Here is a 22,609-nt window from a genome sequence, read left to right as displayed (position 1 = left end):
TTCAATATTGTGGAAAATATAAAAGGTTGCGTGCAGCAGTTCTACGAAAACTATGCAACGGTGTGTGTAGTTTCGAGAAAATTTGCAAGGAATTTGTAAGGGAGTTAAGTCTTAATATAGGGGTTGGTAGGGGCCAGTCAATCCGTTTTTATCCTGAAAGCGGTTTCCAATAGTTAGCACGTTAAACCAATTAAATAAGCTTCTCATACAGTACAGTTTTTATACCTGTTTTTTCTTACTCTTATTTACCACAATGCTGCATAAATCACACCACATATGCACGGCACAACAGACATTAACCCTTTGGCCCTTTTTTATTTTTGTGTTTCCATGTTTTGGTTTTATTTTTCTGTGTACATAGCTGTGTGAGGGGTGTTTTCTGCATAATGAATTGTACTTTTTAGTGCCAGCATTCAATATTCCATATTCCATTCCATATAAGGAAGAGGGGGAAAAAAATCCAAAATCAATAAAACTAGTGGAAAAATGCATTTGCAACATTTTTTTGTGGCTTTTTTTACAGCTTTTTCACGGGGCACTTAAAATGGTGAGCTTCCTTATTTTTTGGGGTGGGTACGATAACAGGGATACAAAATTTATATAGGTTATATTTTGTTTTAATACAATTTAAAAAATTAAAACCTTCTGTACAAAAAAAATATCTCTTCTGCTGTCTTTTGACACTAATAACTTTTTCATACTTCAGTGTAAGGTGTCAATTTTTGTGGGACGAGCTAACTTTTTAATGCTACTAGTTTGGGGACTGTATGACATTTTGAATACTTTTCATAAATTTATGTCTTGCAAAATGGCAAAAGGGTGACGTTTCGGACATTTGTGCTCCATTTTCAGCTATGGGGTTTTTATATATTGATAGGTCTGGACTTTCGGGACGTGGTGATACTAAACATATTTGCATGAAAATAATAATAATAATTGCGCCATTCACAGATGATATATTGTGTATATATATGATTTTATTTTTTACAGCTTTATTTCAGGTTTATCCATACAAGATACTAGTTACAAGGTACAGCCATCAGCTGTGAGGATCCCTTCTCTTAGTTACTGGGCCTCTTTAAATAAATACTCCAGGTCTGGTTGTCTCAGACGTTGTTCCATATCTCTGTTCTTGGCAAATTCCTGTAGTAAGTTCATGATTTCATTGTTGAACTCCTCAGGTGGTTCCTGCGCCCCTGTAAAGTAATGTACAACCGTTGAGTAAACCTGTGCTCAATGGGGTTCATACAATAAGTACACACTTTTAGTATATCCTGTTAGTTCTGTTTATAAGAGAGAATATACAGCCATATTCATGTCTAGGGATCTTGTAATAAAGGTATACCTTTTAAACATATTCCTTAAAGGGAACCTGTCACCAGGCTCCTCCATGTCCCCACAGACAATAAATAGCTTATCCCCAAACATTTTTTTTATAAAACTTCTGGCATAAGTGGCTAAAACAATAACTAATATTAAAGTTTACATCGCTCACTGCCGGCTTGTGTCATGTGTCCCAGAGGAGTGTTCAGTACGAAGCAGGGTCCCCCCACCCACCATCCATCCTCCTCTGAAATTTTGAATCATGGTCGATGAGATTGTCAGACATAGTTGAGCGCTTTGCTCTGCAATTTCTGATCCTCCCATTGTAATGAAAGGAGCAGCAGTATGCATGCTCAACAACTCATCAATCAGTCAAAATTGGGGATTTGAGATCCATGGGAACCAAACCAAATTGTTACCCTTTTAAAACCCATTTTATCTGGCTATATATATTAGACTAACTTTGGCCAAATTCACCAACTATCCAATCCATACGTGGGGTGGCAGACTGGTAGGTAGATAATGATTGCGCTGTAGGACATCAATATGCCTGATCTGTTAGTTCTGAGGGATATAAGCCACCAAAAGGAGGAACCAGCTGTAAAACTCTACCTCATTGGTTACTTTTTATAGCTGTAGTAGATTCATAATTCTAACTGTACCTGTGACCCAGTAGTATATATCCCAGTCGTTGCTAGGCTCATTGATAAGTCGGTCATACTGAGCCATCTGTGCATCAGTCATGGTGTTTAGGTACTTTTTGGCAAATAGACTGTAAAGACAGAACATTGTGCATGTGTTTTTAAGGTTTGATAGTATACAAGAACATTGCTAATACTAACAGTCTATCAGAAAATCAGCTAAAGCGGAGAGACAAGCAGACTGAGGCGCTACCTGAGCAGGATACAGTTTTCCAGCATACCCCTCTTCCGACTCTCATACAATAGTCTCGCTCTCTTGACTTCTGAAGTTTCATTTTTGCGCTCCTTCCAAACAGGCAATTGGATTTCGGCATCCCTTCCCGTATCACCACTTGTCATAAACCGTGGGGATTGGCGAATAAACGTACGTGTGAAAAGTGCACACTGTTAAAACAAGAAATAATTGGTTATTTCCATGGTCCTTGAAGGTAGATATATAAACTTTTGCATTTTAAGTACAGAGGCAGCAGCGAGGGCTTGGTTGTCTTGAGTGTCTGTTCTATTTTTATCGGTCTTACGCAGGCTCTGTATGGAGATGAACTATATGCAGAGGATATAGGTAATAGACATTATGGGGGCTTAGGCCTCTTGATGTATCAGGTAAGGAGCGAGGCCAGTGGGCACAACTGCGCCAGTTCCAACCTGGTCTATTTTTGTGTAAAAAATTGCAAACCAAAGTTTGCAGGTTTTTCAAAAGTACGCAGGCACGTGGCGGGAACACTCAATGCCTGTCTACTCAGTTTTCTGGCATAGAAGCAGTGAGAAATCTCCCCCCATGCCACCATTGTAAGAGAACTAGGAACATTTTAAATGTTTGGATGCCAACTAATTGACTGTTTTGTGACCCCCCCAAATAAGCAGAACTGTGTCTATGTGAAACAAATGTGATATATGTGTGAAACATATGCTGAATATGTATAGTGAGATAGACTATTCGCAGAGGGAGCAGTTTACACTTTTATCCACCAGCATCTAGCAGGTTACCACCTCCCCCCCCCCCCTGCCCCCTTGCCCCCCGGACTATCGGTTTCGCTTGCTGCTAGGATTCCCTCTTTTACGTGAAATCTCTTCCACTTCTCTTAGATCATTTGAAAAATCTGTTAAAGAAATGGGCGGGCATTGGATCTTTATTTGTAGAGAAATTTCAAAATTTATCATGACCTGCGTCTGTAGCTCACAGAACCACAAGCCTGATGTTATCTGTTTCTTAATATTGATCCGTTTCTGTTGCAATCAGGTTTTTTTAAGGATAAAACAGGGGAGATTTCATAGAAAAGAACATACTAGAAACATCATCTTCTACCCGAGGGTCTGGTGGTAAAATCTGGTTCTCATCACAAAGCTTCAATAATAAAACCTGTTCCCCTGTAACCATTAGCTTTCCTTATCCACTCTATAGCGCCACACGGAGAGGAAGAAAATGTAGACATCACTATATCCCCCATCATACACATCCTCTTATTGATCGCCAAACGGTGTCTATTGAACCACTGGCTAATGACAACTGTCCCGACATATGCGTTTTTAACGGACTGCTTAAAAACGTCCCAAAAACGGGTTCAAAACGCCACGTGTGCCGCCGGCCGAAGGCTACTTCCCCTGGCTTGTTATATGATTACGATTATATTATTTTATTCCCATTACTATACTTCTTGATGTTTATACTCAGTAGTTTAAATGTTGTTAAATTATTTGTGGTGTTAAAAACCTTGACAACAAGAAATAAAAGTGCCAATTCGTACTTAATGGTGCATAAAGCACTACAACAAGGAAACGAATAGGAGGAAAATTAAAGAAAACAGAGTGGGAAGCGGCACGAGAATAACAACGCATGAAATACACTCACCGGCCACTTTATCAGGTACACCATGCTTGTAACGGGTTGTACCCCCTTTTGCCTTCAGAACTGCCTCAATTCTTCGTGGCATAGATTCAACAAGGTGCTGGAAGCATTCCTCAAAGATTTTGGTCCATATTCACATGATGGCATCACACAGTTGCCGCAGATTTGTCGGCTGCACATCCATGATGCGAATCTCCCGTTCCACCACATCCCAAAGATGCTCTATTGGATTGAGATCTGGTGACTGTGGAGGCCATTTGAGTACAGTGAACTCATTGTCATGTTCAAGAAACCAGTTTGAGATGATTCCAGCTTTATGACATGGCGCATTATCCTGCTGAAAGTAGCCATCAGATGTTGGGTACATTGTGGTCATAAAGGGATGGACATGGTCAGCAACAATACTCAGGTAGGCTGTGGTGTTGCAACGATGCTCAATTGGTACCAAGGGGCTCAAAGAGTGCCAAGAAAATATTCCCCACACCATGACACCACCACCACCAGCCTGAACCGTTGATACAAGGCAGGATGGATCCATGCTTTCATGTTGTTGACGCCAAATTCTGACCCTACCATCCGAATGTCGCAGCAGAAATCGAGACTCATCAGACCAGGCAACGTTTTTCCAATCTTCTACTGTCCAATTTCGATGAGCTTGTGCAAATTGTAGCCTCAGTTTCCTGTTCTTAGCTGAAAGGAGTGGCACCCGGTGTGGTCTTCTGCTGCTGTAGCCCATCTGCCTCAAAGTTCGACGTACTGTGCGTTCAGAGATGCTCTTCTGCCTACCTTGGTTGTAACGGGTGGCGATTTGAGTCACTGTTGCCTTTCTATCAGCTGAAACCAGTCTGCCCATTCTCCTCTGACCTCTGGCATCAACAAGGCATTTCCGCCCACAGAACTGCCGCTCACTGGATGTTTTTTCTTTTTCGGACCATTCTCTGTAAACCCTAGAGATGGTTGTGCGTGAAAATCCCAGTAGATCAGCAGTTTCTGAAATACTCAGACCAGCCCTTCTGGCACCAACAACCATGCCACGTTCAAAGGCAACTCAAATCACCTTTCTTCCCCATACTGATGCTCGGTTTGAACTGCAGGAGATTGTCGTGACCATGTCTATATGCCTAAATGCACTGAGTTGCCGCCATGTGATTGGCTGATTAGAAATTAAGTGTTAACGAGCAGTTGGACAGGTGTACCTAATAAAGTGGCCGGTGAGTGTACATTGACTGGATTGTATCATATGTTTAATGCTCGTTTTCAATGACAGAAAATGTATATATCCGCCTTGATTTCTCAATTAAAAAGGTTTAAAAAAAAAACAAAAAAAAAAAAACATAAAACCTGTAGAAATATATCACTGTGATTGTACCGAACCGAAGAATAAAGTAGATGTGTCATTTGAAGCGCACAGTGAAATCGTAAAATCTGAGCCTGCAAGAAAGCGACTCAAATGTGTTTTTTTGCCAATTTCACCACTTTTTTTCCAGCTTCCCAGTAGACGGCATGGAATAACAAATAACATCACAGAGAATTGCAATTTGTTAGGCAGCAAATAAGCCGTCATACAGCTCTGTGCACGGAAAATGAAAGTTATAAATTTCTGAAGATAGGGGACAAAAAATTAACAAAAAACCGTTGTGATGCAAAGGGTTAAGGTTGACAGTTTACTGTTTAGGAGTGGGGCAAGCAGCGTTATAATTGGGGCGTGGTTTCTGAAAGGTAGGGACTTTTTTTTCACTTTCTCTAACCCAAAAGTTAGATGTAACATACAACATGTGACTGACTGCGGCTACATCCACATACTTCAAACTTACCATCTGGATTTCTGACCAGTGTATTACAAAACATCGTTGTCTAAGGTTTAAAGCATTTGCCTCCAACCTATTGCTCTAAAACACATTCTCAACTACAACTCCCAGCATGCCCCTGCAGGGCTGTCATAGCCACAGACAGGCAGTGCATGCTGGGAGCTGTAGTTTTCAGCACACTGCCTGTCCTATGGGTAATCACCCGTGAGGAGGGCAAGTCAAGGGCTAATCTCCAGGGTCCTCTCTGTGTGCAGTGGGATTAGCAGGACGTTAGGGAAAGCAGATATACAGGAGCTCCCTACCCGGGCTCGGATCCCCGGCAGCATCCTGACGTCACTCTCACCGTTCGACCCTTAGAACCGGAAGTGTCGGAGTGTGGGTACCTCGCAGGCCGGAAGTTCCGGTGAGCGCGGGATTGTGGGAGCTGCAGAGTTCCTCTCACGGTGCCGAGAGACGAGCGCGGGATCTGAGAGCGGCTGCAGCCCGGCGTGACGTCACTCACACGGGGAGACAGAGCCGGACTCGTACATCCGGGTCCCGTGCCGGGTATGGCGGACGGGGCGGATCTTATAGATATTTACGCCGATGAAGAGTTCATGCAGGTGGGGGAGACCCGGACCGGCGCACGGAGAGATGTACTCATATTTTTATTCTTCTTGTATGTTGGGGGGAATGGTCATGTATCTGCATGCACACTGCGCTGGCTTTTTCTGTTATCAGCCGCCCGACCCGGGGGAGTGGCTACCTGTAGTGATGGGCTGAGCTGCACCCACTGCAGGAGGGGCACCCCAGGATATTTTTTTACAATATACATCATGTGATTCTATTAATCCCCCATATTGGCTGCGATGGATCACATGATCCCTGCTTCTACCCAGTCACATAAGCGAGTACTAGCCAGTTGTGTTTACCTGCGCCTTGTCTGTGTGTGTTTTACCTCATCCGTATTTTGTGGAAAGAGGCTGCAGCAATGTTTACAGATTCCAGATTTACAGCGCCACGTGCCACACGTACAAATGGTGTCCATGTGTTCTCTTTGCCTTCCCATTTACCCATATCCAAGTCTAGGATGCAAACCACACTCATGCATTGACAAAGCTTGTATAAATTTGCACCATCCGCTATGTGAACCACTATCATTCGCCTATTGGAAATGAATGGAGCAGGTCATAGTACACTGTGTAATATATTTCATTAAGTAAATCTGCTCCGCTGTGTCTTTGTCTTCTTCTTCTTGCTCCGTGATCAGTGCATAGGAAATCCTGCTGTGCTCTGTGCACTTCAGAGAGATACGGAGAGTAATAAATGACTCTTTCCAAAGTTAGATAATATTTCCCTTAATGATTCAGTTCTGTGAGATTATCCAAGGACTGTCTGTAAGGAGTTAGGGCTCATTCCTACGGACGTAATGGGAACCGATATGCAGCTGCCATTGACATCTTTGGTGTCTGGCTACGGTGAGGGGAGGACACGTTGTCCTGTATTACGCCCTGCTCTGCTCCAGTGCGGTGACGTGTGCCCGCCCGGCTCGTGTGAATGTAACGTTATAATATATTATTATGGAAGGAAATCTACTGTCAAAATTGAGCATGGATATGCCAGGGACACTTACTCATTGATCCAAGTAATTTTCTAATATTTCTTATCCATGGCCTCCTTTGTAAATAAATCAATAGAAAAACTTAAAGGGGTTGGCTACTGTTTAACATTGCCTATGTTCCTTTACTGCCTTTATAATAATCCCTGAATTCTCACCAATTGATTCATGATCCCTGATGCTTCATTTAGTGCTGTGTGCATACTATCTGTGCACTCTGTAGGATGTTTGTTTACCTGCAGCAAGAGATTGACTCATCCTGCCCCCCACCTCCCTCCTCCCTGTATCTGTCAGTAAGATGGAAAGAAAAAAAAAAGAGACACACTGGAGTCTGCCATTACAGACGGACTGAAGTAGGGAGTTGTGTGGTGTTGCAAAGTGCAACATGGGGAGATCAGGTAAAGGCTGAAGCTCTCACCAGAGGCAAAGGTACATATACATTCAGAGACCTGTCTTATAGAACAGATTTATTGAAAAGTGGCCAAACCAAAAAACTGAGATATATTTGGTCAGAGAGTTTTCTTCTTTGATTTTTCATCCCTTCAGTCTTGCCAGCAGGACAGACAGAATCTTACTGAGGTGTTATATTGCATAGGGGGTGGGGGGCAGAGTCTCCTCACAGTAGCTCAAAATCTATTAGTTAAAGAAGACCTGGTAATGGCCAGAACCTACTAATATCCACGTATACACACTGGACTCCAGGTTTCTGCAAATGTTGTTTTCAGGTCCGCTACCCTTTAAGGAGTGTCATTCTCCATCAGTTCATCATATGATGATTAGTTTGGTGGGAACCCAGCTTTCTCTAATACAATCTCGCTAGTTTGCCACCTTGTGGAATGAGGCTGCCTCCTCCCCGCACATCCCTACGCATATAGCTGAAAATTAAAAAACAATCCGCACAACTCAAGGGGAGGAAAGGGACAAGACCCACAAAGTCCTCCATTAACAAATTAGAAATTAAGCAGCATATGGGGTGATCCACACCCTGAAATGGACAGCTCCCGGACACCTAACGATAAAAGTCCACATTTGCAAGTAATTTACATGATGGCAGCAGCCTATGTACAGGGCAGAGCTTTAAATAGACCTGACATTGCTGCTTAGGAATCAATAGAATAGTCAGGGCTCTCAGTTGTATTTCTGTCCAGAGGGAGAAGATACAGTTGATGAGACCCCATGATCTTTGCAATGGCTCCCTAAGTTTAGACCTAAAAGTTAATTGCAAATGTCTTCACCCTTAGGAACCATATTTTATCTACTATCTACAGCAGTTTTCATTTCAAGTGCGCATGCGTTCGCCCCCCCCTCCCCCCCCGTACTACTAATACCATATCCACTAGCAGAATAACACCCTCTTCCGCCCAGAAAGTCTTGCCTTATGGCCTTATGGCTCATTTTGGGGTCCTCTGCATGTTGCCAAGTCCTTCGATTTCTGGAATCATAATAGTAGTTTTACCTTTTCCCCAGGAATCAGAATTTGCTGCCGAGCAGGTAGACTTGTATGATGATGTCTTGGCAGTCGCATCTCTCGGCTCATCTCACGGTGATGGAAAGACTGACCCAACCTCCCCGGTACATACTAACTCTGGCGAAACCAACAAGAAGCCTGCTGTCTTGTACACGTACAATAACATACGCAAGAAGGCCTCTGTATACATAGGGAACTTCACATGGGTGAGTATTGGATATGGTAGCACAGGAGAGAGGAATTCCATCCATTCTTTTAATCGCTTAGTCACAAATAACTACCGTATAAGCCGAGGCCCCTAATTTTACCACAAAAACCTGGTAAAACCTAGATTTTTTTACTCAAATATAAGCCGAATTTGGGTTTTCAGCACATTTTTTTGTGCTGAAAAACTAGGCTTATATGGTATATTATACACACATTAACTACTATTCACTAAATGTCTTTTAGCTAAAATCCCTCATAAATTTTACTTTGTAATCTTACCTAGTCACATCTATAGCAAGTTGAAGGGGGATCAGCTCCTCCCCATGTCTCTTCTGGGCATTCAGGTACCTGGTCGGGTTAATTCAATGCTAAATGCTTAGTCCCAAACCAGACATAGGGAAAAAATCTCTATATCCTTTGATAAAAAATGGAATTTATAATTTATTTTTACCATAAACCAATGAACATTTAGCCCATAAAAAAAAATTGATATGTGAGACGTGTTTCTGATCTGAACTAGATCCGTCATCAGTTCTAGTGTATAGACGCCCCTGTATGCAGCTTTTTAAAATCTTGCTCGAAAACTTTTTTCATATTAAATCAGTGTTTCACATTATAATTCTATTTTGAAGAACATAAAGTATTTTTAGCAAGTAGTGAAATGAAATTTGTAGGGATGCACATAGTGTATTCCCTCATCAGCCACTAGAGGGCAACGTGTACATTGGAGGAGATACAATGTTGTTTCCATCATGTATTTGTAGTGTAGCTCAAGTTATTAATTAAATATATTCATTCAGGAAATATATATTTGGGTTATATATTAATATATATTTAATGTGTGCCTAATGAACTTTAGATGCATAGAAGGGGAGAAGGTGGGATTGTCTATGTCCCATGATGATGCAGATTGCAATATAGGTAATACATATTGATAAATATAGTTGTACTTGATGTGAGACATTTTTGTTGTGAGTATTTTTATTTGTTGCATCTCTTTAATTAAATTCCAAGGGCATATGTAAGAGGGCGTAGTACAATAAATATTTACATTGTATCATTACTTAGGTACAGAAGGATGGTCAAAATGGGTATAGGTACTCCCTATGGTACCTATTATTCACTACCCCTTCCCCCCCCCAAAAAAAAAAAAATTGTAGATGCCACTCAGTTTGAGTGTTATAAATATCCGTGACTTTTATCCGCTATATCTTTACTAATTTCTTGAATGTTGCCTAAGCACGTTTGGGGCTTGTCTCACATAAAGTACATTTATATTTAGCAATATATACCCACCTATATCGCAATTTACAGCATCATGGGACATAGACAATTCTCTGCATCTAAAGTTCAGTATTCACAAATTAAATAAATATATAGAAGCCAAATAAATATATATTTCCCAAATGAATATATTTAACAACACAAACTACACATTAAATGGAAATAACATTGCATCTCCTTTAATGTACACATTGCCCTCTAGTGGCTGAAGAGGCAATACACTATGCACGTTCCTACACATTTTATTTCACTACATTTGCTAAAAATACTTTGTGTGCTCTTTATGACAATATAATTATGAGATAGGGAGAGAGATAATAATGTGAAAAACTGAATTTATATGAAAAGTTATGAAATATTGATTCAGATAATATACCAGTACGTTTTTTTTCATGCCTCAAAGCTGTATATGGCGGCATCTATATACGATCTAGTTCATATATCCAAAACGCGTCTCCAATATCAAGGTTTTTATGGGCTAAATATGGTTTATGGTAAAAGCTCTTTAGTTATGTTTCTTATGTACTTTTTTTTTTTATAACTTAAATTAAAAGCGGCAAGTGGATATAGAGGTTTTTTTCCCCTTATGGTCCTGTTTGGGACTGAGCATCCAGGAATGCTGAGGCATAGAACGTGGGGAGGAGCTGCTGGATTCCGCCGAGGAGGACATGCTTCCTTCTACTCGCTCTAGATCTGACTGTATAAGATAACATAGTTGATTTTATGGGGATGTGAGGGAAACTATTTTTAGCTAAAAGAAGAGTGGCATATATTGAATAGGATTCTCTGAGAACATGTTACTAGTTGTATTTGTTAAAAATGTAGTGAAAGGTTCCCTATAATGTTGACATAGCAGGTTTCTGATTTGGGAATCGCTATGATAAGCCAGAGCACTATGTGCATTGCAAGTATTATCAACTCAACGGGACAAACCTGCTGACAGATTCCATTCAAGCGGAAGCAGATCAGTACATTGTGTTAATTTTGTAATGAAAATAATTTCTCGTTCTTTCACCAGTGGACGACAGATCAGCAGCTCCTCTCCGCCATTCGCTCGGTTGGCATCCATGATCCTGTGGAACTGAAGTTTGCGGAAAACCGAGCAAATGGAAAATCAAAAGGGTGAGAATAGAATATATATTGTTAATCCAAGTACCAATGTACATTTTGTAACATTCACAAATAAGTTTGGATCCCTTAAAGGGATCTTTTGCTGGGTCATGTAAACCTCATGGCCTTGTTGGTAAAGAGTCCTATATAAGGAGATATTTTTTGCTATAAGTCTGTAGCAATAAGGCCTTGTGCACATTAATGCCTGGTCTGTGGTTTGCAGCCGCTCTGTCATTGGTGTTTGATGTCTGCTCACATGGCAATGATTGTCCGAGCTTGAATAGGACCTGCTCTGTTATCTGTGCCTCAGCATGCAGAATACATTGGGACTTGTGCGAACCATTGAAACAAACTTATGTTTCTGTGGATGAGCCCGTAGTGCTAGGAAATGTACCTTTTTATATGCAAATAAGCATTTAGGCACAATTTATATGAGGCGCAGCCCCATTGGCTGGTCTCTCAACTGGGCAAAGTCGTCCAAGACTAAGTGATATGTGCTGGATGGTGTAACTAGGCAAGAGAGGGTGTAAAAATGAAAACTTTTTGTACAGAAAAATAAATTTGTCTTGCCATATCCTGAAACACATAACTTTTTCATATTTCTGTGGACGGGCCCGTGTAATTTTTTGCGGGACGGGCTGATGTTTTCATTGATAGAATTTTGGAGACTGTATAACCATTTGATCCCTTTTTAGATAATTTTTTGAGTGTTGCGAAACGGTGAACGGCATTTCTAGGGAAAGGGGGTGATTTACCAATCTTTTTATACTGTTACAGATTGTGTTGCATAACAGGCCCTGGAGTCTCATAGAGACTACAGGCTGTCATGGGAATAAGTTTTCGCCCCCTGATGACCTCACACTGGGTGACAAGCCCCAGCAAAGATGGCTCTGCAATTCCAGCACCGATCCTGGGTGTTACCTTTAAGTGTTTGCTTCATAATGCAGCAAACACCCAGTATTTTTGTTACATGTTAAGGTGTTAAATGTGACGGAGGAGCTGACAGATTTCCTTTATTCTAAATGTTCACCTGGACCATTAAAAAAAACAAAACATTTGTATTAAGAAATACCGTATATACTTGAGTATAAGCCGACCCGAGTATAAGCCGAGGCCCCTAATTTTAACACAAAATACAGGGAAAGCCTACTGACTCGAGTATAAGCCGAGGGTGGGAAATGCATTGGTCACAGCCTCCCCAGTATATAGCCAGCCAGCCCCTGCCCCAGTGTATATAGCCAGCCAGCCCCTGCCCCAGTGTATATAGCCAGCCAGCCCCTGCCCCAGTGTATATAGCCAGCCAGCCCCTACCCCAGTGTATATAGCCGCCAGCCCCTGCCCCAGTGTATATAGCCAGCCAGCCCCTGCCCCAGTGTATATAGCCAGCCAGCCCCTGCCCCAGTGTATATAGCCAGCCAGCCCCTGCCCCAGTGTATATAGCCAGCCAGCCCCTGCCCCAGTGTATATAGCCTGCCAGCCCCTGCCCCAGTGTATATAGCCTGCCAGCCCCTGCCCCAGTGTATATAGCCTGCCAGCCCCTGCCCCAGTGTATATAGCCTGCCAGCCCCTGCCCCAGTGTATATAGCCTGCCAGCCCCTGCCCCAGTGTATATAGCCTGCCAGCCCCTGCCCCAGTGTATATAGCCTGCCAGCCCCTGCCCCAGTGTATATAGCCTGCCAGCCCCTGCCCCAGTGTATATAGCCTGCCAGCCCCTGCCCCAGTGTATATAGCCTGCCAGCCCCTGCCCCAGTGTATATAGCCTGCCAGACCCTGCCCCAGTGTATATAGCCTGCCAGACCCTGCCCCAGTGTATATAGCCTGCTGCAGCTGGCGGACAGATCGCACAGAAGATATGCAGGGGTATTTATTTTTTTGACTCGAGTATAAGCCGAGTTTGGGGTTTTCAGCACATTTTTTGTGCTGAAAAACTAGGCTTATACTCGAGTATATAAGGTAGTTACTCCCTAATATTACGCAGTTATCCACATCTCTCTCTGCAACTGCAGGAAAACAAAGTATTTATAAAGCATTTACAGTATATATCTTGGCATTTTGCAATGCGTTCATTACCATAAAGTCACGTTTGGTGAGAGTGAAGGGTCGTTGCTTTCATTACAAGACGTAAAGGGATCAAATAGTTATTTTTTCCTGGTTATCAATAGTTGGTGTTAAAAAAGGTATAATGCAAATAAGCTGATGCAACCCTCTTCCATTTTTTTATTTGTTCTTTTCTAAAATGTCTATTTTGTGTCTACTCTTATTCCTCCTGGAATAATATGAATAAATTAACGGGTTAGTACCATACCCATTGTCCCATAAGTGAAATAGTAGCAACCGGTTATGAGAAGAAATACTTCATAACTGTTATTTTACAGATAATACCATTTATATCGCAGATATACCAGGAGAGGCAAAAGCCATGCCTCTTATGTGCGTAGTAAGTATCATCAGGACTGTAAAAAACCTGGGCAGAAAATCCGCACAAAAAATGTAACTCTAAATAGACAAATCTGCATGAAACCCCCATGAAAAGTGCACATAAATAAGTGCATATTGGACGCAGATTTTCTCCAACAGAAGGCCTAATGGGTATCTCCAGCAATGTCTCCTTACCACGCCTCGTAGGCCCCATGCCCATGTCTGTGCTGTGAGCCGCAAGCCGGCTGGAGAAGGAGGGGGTGAGCGCTGCTCTCTCCTCTCCATAGAAATGCGGCACAGTGCAGTCAATGGCTGCCACCATGCATGCTCTGGGCCTTCACACAATTGTCCTGCAACACAGTGGGAATTACTTAATGTAGTACTTTACCCTTTCGTGATTGAGGGTCATTGATGGCTGAGTGTCCAGGTGAATTTTAGCAGTTCTGTTATGGGCTTCTGTAAATGACGATATTTCTAAAAAGCTTTACATATTGAAATATTTTAACTTTTTTTCATGACATGTGAAACTTTAACTTGATAGGATAGTTTTATTAATTATATATTTTTTTCTTTATAAAAGTGGTTCATAAATTACTACAAATGTAGTCATTTCCCCATTCGTTTTTTCTAATAGGTAGAAAAACAGAATAAATTTTTACCAAAACATGTTATAAATATGTACAGTGTCATTCCATCATCCTTTCCCCAAATTTAGCTACAAATGCAGAGGGTGCATGTACTTACAATTCTTCAAACTGTAAGCTAAGCTGGACGGGGCACATTTCAAATGCTTATATCTCCTGCACCTTGGCACATAAAAACACAATTCTGAATACACAGGAGATGTCCCCTCTTAAAGGAGTGTTCCCATTTTAGCAAATTATTGTTATTGTTTGTATGATGAAAAGTTATACAATTTTCCAATATACTTTCTGTATCAATTACACATGGATTTCTAGATCTTTGCTTGCTGTCATTCTATAGAAAGCTTCAATGTTTACTACTAGTGGACAGCAATCTGACCATGGTCACACAGGTGCACGGCTCGTTATATCACAGACAGTAATCAGAGCTGTGTGGTATAATGAGCCGTGCACCTGTGTGACCATGGTCAGATTTCTGTCCACTAACAGTTAACATTGAAGCTTTCCATAGAATGACAGCAAGCAAAGATCTAGAAAACTGTAAGAAATTGATACAGAAAGTATATTGCATAACTTTTTATCATAGAAGGAATGACATTAATTTACTGTAACAGGAATACCCCTTTTAAGATACAATCAGAACTCTTGGAACTAGAAAACTGTTTATAAAAGTAAATTAAAATGTACTACAACTTTCAGAGTGGATTTCTCTAGTACTGTGAGGCTTCCATACACAATATATCACATTAAAGGGGAGATCCTCTTCTTTAATATGACACCAGAATTGTGTTTCTAGGTGCCAGGGTTCAGGATTGGTCATGATGTCTATAAAGGTCCTATTCGCACAGGGTAATTGCAAATAGGATGTATATAGCTGTATGGCATTTGTGAGGGGGTTAAAGCCTAAATTGTCCTGCAAAGTTTTTGAGGTAGTTGCTGGTAATGCAGCTCTAAGCCTGTAAAGATCTAGCGAATGACCTTTCTAGGAATAATAGAAACTTGTTAATGCAGTTTTCTTTCTGCTTATTTTTGTAGCCTTCCAGAGAAAAAAAACCTGGAGGTTCAACTAAAGTGTCTTCATTTTTGTGTTTAGTTGTACTTTGAGGCAGTTGAACACAAAGGAAGCAAATGTTCCTTTATCCTTCTCCGGTGAGAGTCTATGAATGTGCCCATAGCCAGTGAGAAGTACAAAGGAAACCCTGACTTCGATCTGGAAGCCACACAGAGTTCTCTATTTCTTAAATCTCTCTGAGGTATGGAGACGAGAACGTGCACTTTTGTGAATGTTACCAAATGTAAAGCGGGAATACAAAGCAGAGATTTGTGGTAGACTTTTTCCTGTGTACACGGTTGTTAATGGTCCCTGTAATGTAGGTATGCTGAGGTCGTCGTTTCTTCAGAAGCTTCTTTGAGTCACATTTTGGAACAGTTGCCTACAAAGAAAGTAAATGGGAAGAAACTTGATGTTCGACTGGCCAACAGGCAGAACCTTTCATTCTTTGAGGCAATTGCACGAAAAAGTAAGAACCTTTCACCCACTTGAAATATCATTGAAAAAACAAAATGGTCCCATGCTGCTTTTAAATCAAAGCTGTCAGGAGGTTTGTTCATCTACAGGCACCATCTCCCTCGATGTTAAAGGCTGTATTAAAGGAGTATTGGTTACTTCAAGGTAAAATTGAGCCCAAGTAATGGGATTTTACTTGCCTGAACCCCACTCAGTAGAAGTGAACTGATGACATTGGCTTAGTCCGGCTGAGTGGTTTCCAGGCTGATAAGTCCACCCAATTCACGGAAAGGGCTTCATGGTGACCCCGCAGGCCACAATCACACGCCGAATTTGAATTGCATATGGAAACACAATTCAAGTGCATCGGGCAGGACTATTCAAGCGCAGCGTGTGAACGTGTCCTGGGGCTAAGAGAAAAGGGTAATGCATGAATACTTGGTAACTGAAGTGAACGTGGTGCTTGGCCAGCAAGATGGTGATGACAATCTGCTCATAGATAGCCCATTGCTATGCTACTAAAGTAGATTATGTTTTATAAAAGCTCAAGTATGGCTCTTGTTATGGAGATGTTGTGTGTGTTTTCTTCTCATAAACCCTGATAAATACTGTACACGTCTTCCCAGAAACCTAATGCTTGTAGATGACTACTGTGTCACCATTCTCTGTCCCAAGCTTTATACTGTGTTTTACATCAAGAAAATTCATGTCCATCTGACCTCCTTTTACACTTGTGGATGTACCGACCCAATCTGTGGACGGATCTAGAGCCCCAAAGGCCACAGGAGAAAAAGATTGGTCCAGCTCCAGAAGAAACGATAATTATTATACTTTATTCAGATCCATTAAAACAAAACACCAGGACAAGAAAGACACGTTTCACTTTATCACTGTCTATGATTAAGCCGTAAGGTGAAACACGTCAGTCTTTCTTTATCTGCAGGATTTTAATGGATCTGAATAAAGTAGTATAATTATCGTTTCATCTGGAGCTGGACCACTTTCTTTTCTCTGCAAGCTTTATACTATAACAACTAAATTCATAGTCATTGGGGTGATCTTCTCAGACTGGATTTTCATTGTTGTTTTCAGTTATTTCTCAATGATTTAGTTTTTTTAGGTATATGCTGCTTCTCATACATTCTTTTGTTTTGTCTCCTTACAGCTGAGGGTGTCCCTAATTCAAAGGACTCGGTTGACCCTGCAGATGGTTTCGCCAGCCCCACTGAACCAGCGCTGTCATCACCACGACCAGAGACTCCCAAAAATGTTGTGCCGTACTTTGCACGCCCACCGTTTATGGAAAACAATTCCCGCATCCCTGTTATGTCCATCCCACGTCCCCCGATATCAGTTCCTCCGCCTCCTTCATCTGCCTTACCTGCTGTATATCGAGCCCCTCCAATTCCCCCCCTGCATTACGCCCACCTTATGCCCCCACCTCCAAGGCTGCCACCTCCACTTGGGATGCCTCCCCCGGGCGGTGTGCCTCCAGCTCTTCACCTAAACCCGGCATTTTTCCCTCCTCCGAATTCTTTGGTTGGTCCCCCACCTGATCCGTACAAGATGCTTTCTAATCCCTATTTACAAGTCCGGTAAGTGTTACATACGTAGGCTTAAGGATGTTCAACAGAGTTTTATTTGTGTCTTGTGCAGCCTATTTGATCTTTCTTCTCATCTTCTAAAATCTTCTAAAATGGCAAACGTTACAAAATCCTTGCCCACATCTTGGATGGGTAGTATTCTTGTAGCACCTGGATAGACAACAGTTATGGGGCTATCCTCCTATATTAAAGGGGTTGGCCACTAAATATAAGACCCTAACAGGGTCACCGATATCATACTTACCAGGATAAAATTTCTCTGTAGTCCATGGGAGTTGCGTGTCACATGACCTGATGGCAAAAGCGCTCAGTAGTTCTTGTTATGTCCCGTATCCTACTGGCAGTGGTTATGGGGGTAACCACTCCCATATCAGTGGATGGAGGATTGTGTGATGTCGGGCCCCTCCAACCACTGACATGAGAGTGGTGTTATCACTGAGGGGTCATGTATATAGGAAGGCCCACTTCACCCACTGGAAGCCAGCACTTGAGACGGACATTTGGCAGATTTGCACCACCAAAAAAAACTGTATAAAATGCCTTGTACCACATTTATCATGGCTTTTAGACTTTTTTGGCACTTTTTAGACATGTCCGCCTTTGAAAAACGGATGTGACCTCACAGGAATAGGGCTTTGTTAACAGAAAATAGTGTGTGTGCGCCTAAAAATTCCAGTGCACAGTGACCAACTAAAACCAGGTCTAAAGTAGGAACCGACAGTCTAATACTGCACCAGAATTCATCACAGTGATAAATCTGGGGCATCAGGAGAACAAAAGCAGTAGCCTTATGTGGCGAATTAAAGCTTATGTGCCTCATAAGATGAACTGTTTGTTGGTGCCTTGCATTGAAACGCCAAAGGCCAAAAAATTCACAAAATTAATTTCGTATTTAAGAGCCACGTGCACGGTATATAGCGCTGCTGTATATAAAATGGGCTTGTCTTGCCAACTCTCGGAGCGTTGCTAGTGACAGCCCGTGCATCCAGTGACATGCACCACCCCACCTCACACATCAATGTGTTTCCCTCTAAAAGAACAGCACAGCTTATCCTCTGACCTTTTTATGTTTCCAGGGACATGAAGCTCCAGCAGCCCCCAGTCAGTGAAGCAGAGTTTGAGGAGTTAATGAACAGGAACCGAGCGATATCAAGGAGTGCACTTTCTAATGCTGTATGTGGGGCTACATCAGGTACAAATTTGTTTCTTTATGTATGTACTTATTGTTGTCTCTCTTCTTTACATTTTCATTTTTTTTTCACAAAATGTTTTTTCTCTCTTACAGGAGATTATGCAAACGCTATAAAAACCCTAGAGACGGCGATTGCTGTAATAAAGGAGTCTCGTGTAGCTAATGATGATCGTTGTCGTGTCCTCCTGTCCTCTCTCAGAGATTGCCTACATGGAATACAGGACAAGGCCAACTCTTCAAGGTTAGCAATGCTCTAAGCTTCCAGTGTCTGGACCAGTGACTCTGTGAAGCTGCACGTTCAGACGGTAGTATTTATGCGACCGTATAAACAAGGAACTGGGTATTAAAAAAAGCTTTACCTATTGTCACAGCAGGAAGCGGCACCGTTCCAGGGATAGGTCACCTAGTAGGTCACGGGAAGGCAGCAGTCGACGTCACAGAGACCCACATGAGGATCGATCAGATGATTATTATCATGACCGGCATCGTGACAAGGACCGACATCGTTAGTACAGGTGATGAGGGTTGGATAATGTTATTTGCTGTAAATGTTTTCACTGATCTGAAACTGGGAAGGAGTATTTATCTATTTTGCCCAGGCCTCAACTTTTTATGTAGGATTTCATTTAAACTGATAAATTTTTTATAAAGATGGACATTTAGGGAAAATTTCCACAGTCCACATTACATCCTACCATAAGGACTTCTGCAGGAGGCAAATATTTTGCTGTGGACATGCTCCAGATATCCATAATTCCAGAGGGGGGGGGGGGGGGGGGCTGCCTTATATGCCCAAACAGATTTTATAACATTTCTGCCATTTTTTTTTAAAATCGACAATAAACTTTATTTAAGGGCATCTGGAGATGCAATGCACATGGTAGATGAAGGGCCCCACATATGTGCTGTAAGGCCAAAATTTAAAAAGAGAAAAATACAGGATACAATTATACAGTATGCATACTGTCCGCTATCATAGACGGATCATCTCCACGGTAAAGAAAAATACATGCAAGAACATCAATCATGCGTGTAAACAATGGGTTCAAATAAATTTGCCCTTGTAACGACAAACAAACCATGTCGCACCATGTCCACACCCCAGGCCCGCCTCTAATGGTATAACCAGGTAAGGGCAAGAGAGACCCATACATATAGGGGGAGTGTGTCTAGGATGGAATTTGGGGAACAGCAGTAAAGAGCGATTCAAGCCATTTCTTCAAGATGGCCTAGACCCCCCCTGTCCTTCTTCCTATGTATACATAACCACTTTTTTGAGTGGGAGAGTATTAACTGTCTTGATCCAGTTGCAGAAAGAGGGGGGATGTGCAGACATCCAAAATCTAGTTTCTGTCTTCCTAGCATAATTCAAAGTTTCAGTAAGAAAAAGACTGTTTTGCTGTGGACTGGAACAATTCAGGGTCTACCTGCAGGAGACGGAGCTTAGGGTCATCAGCGACAGCCACTAGTATTTTATCGAACAGAAATTTGCAAACCTGTTCCCAGAACCCTTTAACCACGGCACTTCACAATAGGTGAGGAAGGTACCAGAGGTCTGAGCACTTGGGATAGAGGTCTGGAAACCCTGTGCAAAATCTACTAACCCTACTAGTAGTTAGGCAGAAAAATACTGACATCCTGCAGAAGTCCTTATGGTAGGATGTGATGTGGACTGTGGCCATTTTCCCTAAATGTGCATCTTTATAAAGAATTTATAGAAAATGGAGGTGCTCTGCGCTACCTAAGTTTGAAAAATTGTGGGTTCCCTGGTTAGATACTGATCCTAGTCTCTGGTATTACTGAGGATACACTTTTTGCTGGCCTGAGTGACCATTGCACTGCAGCATGTTACTATACATGTATCGCCCACTGTGGTACAGTATTGTATCTAAGCTTGCCGCTCCCTGTAATACATTATTGCTGGATATCGGGAGCCAGGATGGGGGGAGGGAAGGGGCCGTGGGTGATAGTTGGGGGATATCTATGTTATGTATGTTTGTAAATGTGAAACATTTCTTTTAATAAAAGCATATTTGACCTCCAATCTTCTCTCCACAGGATGATGCACAGTTTTTTTTTTTCTTTTTAATTACGAGGGACAATTCTGTTGTTGTGACCTAGAGATTATGCTTAACCCTTCAGCTACAAATTGTCGCAGCCCCCTCCTGGGATTTATTCCATTTCATGCAGGGACCATGACGTCTCCATGACGAAGCACAGCTCTCTCCATCTGTTCCCACGTGCACCTTCCCCAGAATCTCTCAGAAGACGCAGCCTCTCCACCGGGCCAGGACTTTCTCTATCGATTCTCTAGAAGAATTTTTTTGCTTCTGAAGATCCGTCACCATCTCACCACACGATAGTTGATTTCCTTCTCCATGTGTTTTCTCTTGTTCTTGTTGCAGTTCGTTCATATAAAGAGATTATTTATATAACGTGAATCTAACTTCTATCTGGTGACCCATGTAACCTGGACCTCTGTCCCATCCGTGCACTGACTAGATACTGCTTTATTCCTCCTCCTAGCCTTTGTCTTCTGGTTGTCAGACTGGTAAGATATTCTGGTGGAAGTCGCGGAGTGTTTTATAATATAAGGGAACTGGAGAACTGAACTAAGTCCCTGTCCCTTTCTAACCATATTTGGGGTGTATGGAGGGAGCGCATTGACCAGGTTGGCTATGGGAGGGGTGAATTTATTGCTTGGCCCAAAACATTTTTTTTTTTTTTAATAAAAAAAAGGAATCAGGATTTTTAGTTGCCTATCTAGGGTTGGGAGTTTTAGCTTACAAGGCACCATTAAATACCCTTGCCTTACAGCAGTGGGAAATTCACCCCTCCAATAAACCTTCATTATCTCTACCTGGGAATTGTGAATAAACTTGATAATGTTGTCAATATTTTACATGGGTTGTCGTCTTTTTCATAGAATGAACTGGAGCAAATATATTGATTGTAGAAAGGAAATACAACCGTGTCGGTGCAGTCAGAAGGGGAGCCTTGTAGTGAGTAATTATGGTTGGTAAACCCCTTGGATGCTACAAGAAGTAGTGATAATGGCATCTTTAAGGTTCATGAAAGTCAAAAATTACCAACATCCAGGGGCTGAACGTTTTGCGGTCTGCCATTGTTAACACGTGTACGTCCTGCATCACTCTAACAACAACACATTAGCAGTGACTATTTGGTGTAAACAAGTAGTAGCCGGGACAACCCCATTTACATCTAACTGATTAGGGCTTCAATCAGCCATTGGCTCTCCGAAATTTATTACTGACTAGCTGACTCTCTTATTCACTTGCTGTCTAGTATTAGGGCAGAAGTTGTTACTGTTTTTTTTTCTCTATGCTTGCTCTCTGACATTTTATCAGAGACTTGATAGTGGGCTTTGACCTGATATACATTGTGGGGTACAAATAGACAGATCTCTGCGGCGGCAGATTAATCTCTGTCTGATGCTGAATGATAAATCTGATACTGATGAGTTGTACTTTGCATCTCCTTTTAGTTGATATGCCCCTTACACGCTGCAGTTACGCTTGACCGTGGCGTTTAAGGGTTTAACACCTGCGTTCAGAGGTGTTAGAGGCGGGTGTTGGCTGTATAATATATAACATACAGCTGCCACCTGGAGTAATAGTACTGCAAAATGCGGGAACGCACCTCCCTCCACGCAGTACTATTACGTCAAATGTCAGGAAGGGGTTAATGATAGTAAAACCCCATAAATGATCCCACTATAGAAACTATACACCTCAACTTATGTAAAACTGCTTCTATTAACTCTTTAAAGGGGTATTCCAGGAATCAGCATAATTCATATGCAAATTGATACTCAAAATATAAGCTAATGTGTAATTAGTTGTTATTCAAAATTTTGCTCCCCTTAGCAGAAAATGCTGGTGA

At 41.9% G+C, this 22,609-nt stretch overlaps 2 protein-coding genes across 7 annotated transcripts; one reads left to right on the top strand and one right to left on the bottom strand.

Annotated features, from left to right (window-relative positions):
* Positions 1–957: 957 nt before the first annotated feature.
* On the bottom strand, positions 958–6,185 carry SDHAF2 (succinate dehydrogenase complex assembly factor 2). 3 transcript variants are annotated; one of them, XM_072118022.1, is made up of 4 exons: positions 6,059–6,185; positions 2,218–2,408; positions 1,986–2,095; positions 958–1,196 (listed from the first exon to the last, which is right to left on the bottom strand). In XM_072118022.1, exons 2-4 carry the CDS (start codon positions 2,361–2,363, stop codon positions 1,066–1,068), a joined length of 387 nt encoding a protein of 128 aa, XP_071974123.1. In that variant the 5' UTR covers positions 2,364–2,408; positions 6,059–6,185; the 3' UTR covers positions 958–1,065. The 3 variants fall into 3 exon arrangements, with proteins under 3 accessions (XP_071974123.1, XP_071974121.1, XP_071974122.1); XM_072118020.1 differs by having other exon boundaries at positions 5,978–6,116; XM_072118021.1 differs by lacking the exon at positions 6,059–6,185 and adding an exon at positions 5,878–6,013.
* CPSF7 (cleavage and polyadenylation specific factor 7) lies at positions 6,148–21,603 on the top strand. 4 transcript variants are annotated; one of them, XM_072118019.1, is made up of 9 exons: positions 6,148–6,277; positions 8,740–8,946; positions 11,250–11,353; positions 15,778–15,923; positions 17,076–17,505; positions 18,591–18,706; positions 18,800–18,947; positions 19,081–19,221; positions 20,765–21,603. In XM_072118019.1, exons 1-8 carry the CDS (start codon positions 6,224–6,226, stop codon positions 19,214–19,216), a joined length of 1,341 nt encoding a protein of 446 aa, XP_071974120.1. In that variant the 5' UTR covers positions 6,148–6,223; the 3' UTR covers positions 19,217–19,221; positions 20,765–21,603. The 4 variants fall into 4 exon arrangements, with proteins under 4 accessions (XP_071974120.1, XP_071974119.1, XP_071974118.1 ...); XM_072118018.1 differs by having other exon boundaries at positions 19,078–19,221; XM_072118017.1 differs by having other exon boundaries at positions 6,179–6,310.
* The last annotated feature ends 1,006 nt before the right edge of the window (positions 21,604–22,609 follow it).

This window comes from Engystomops pustulosus, chromosome 7, assembly GCF_040894005.1.
Source record: "Engystomops pustulosus chromosome 7, aEngPut4.maternal, whole genome shotgun sequence".
In the NCBI taxonomy this organism is placed as follows: Eukaryota; Metazoa; Chordata; class Amphibia; order Anura; family Leptodactylidae; genus Engystomops; species Engystomops pustulosus.
Note: the sequence above shows the minus strand (reverse complement) of the source record. Positions and strands in the feature narration are given on the sequence as shown.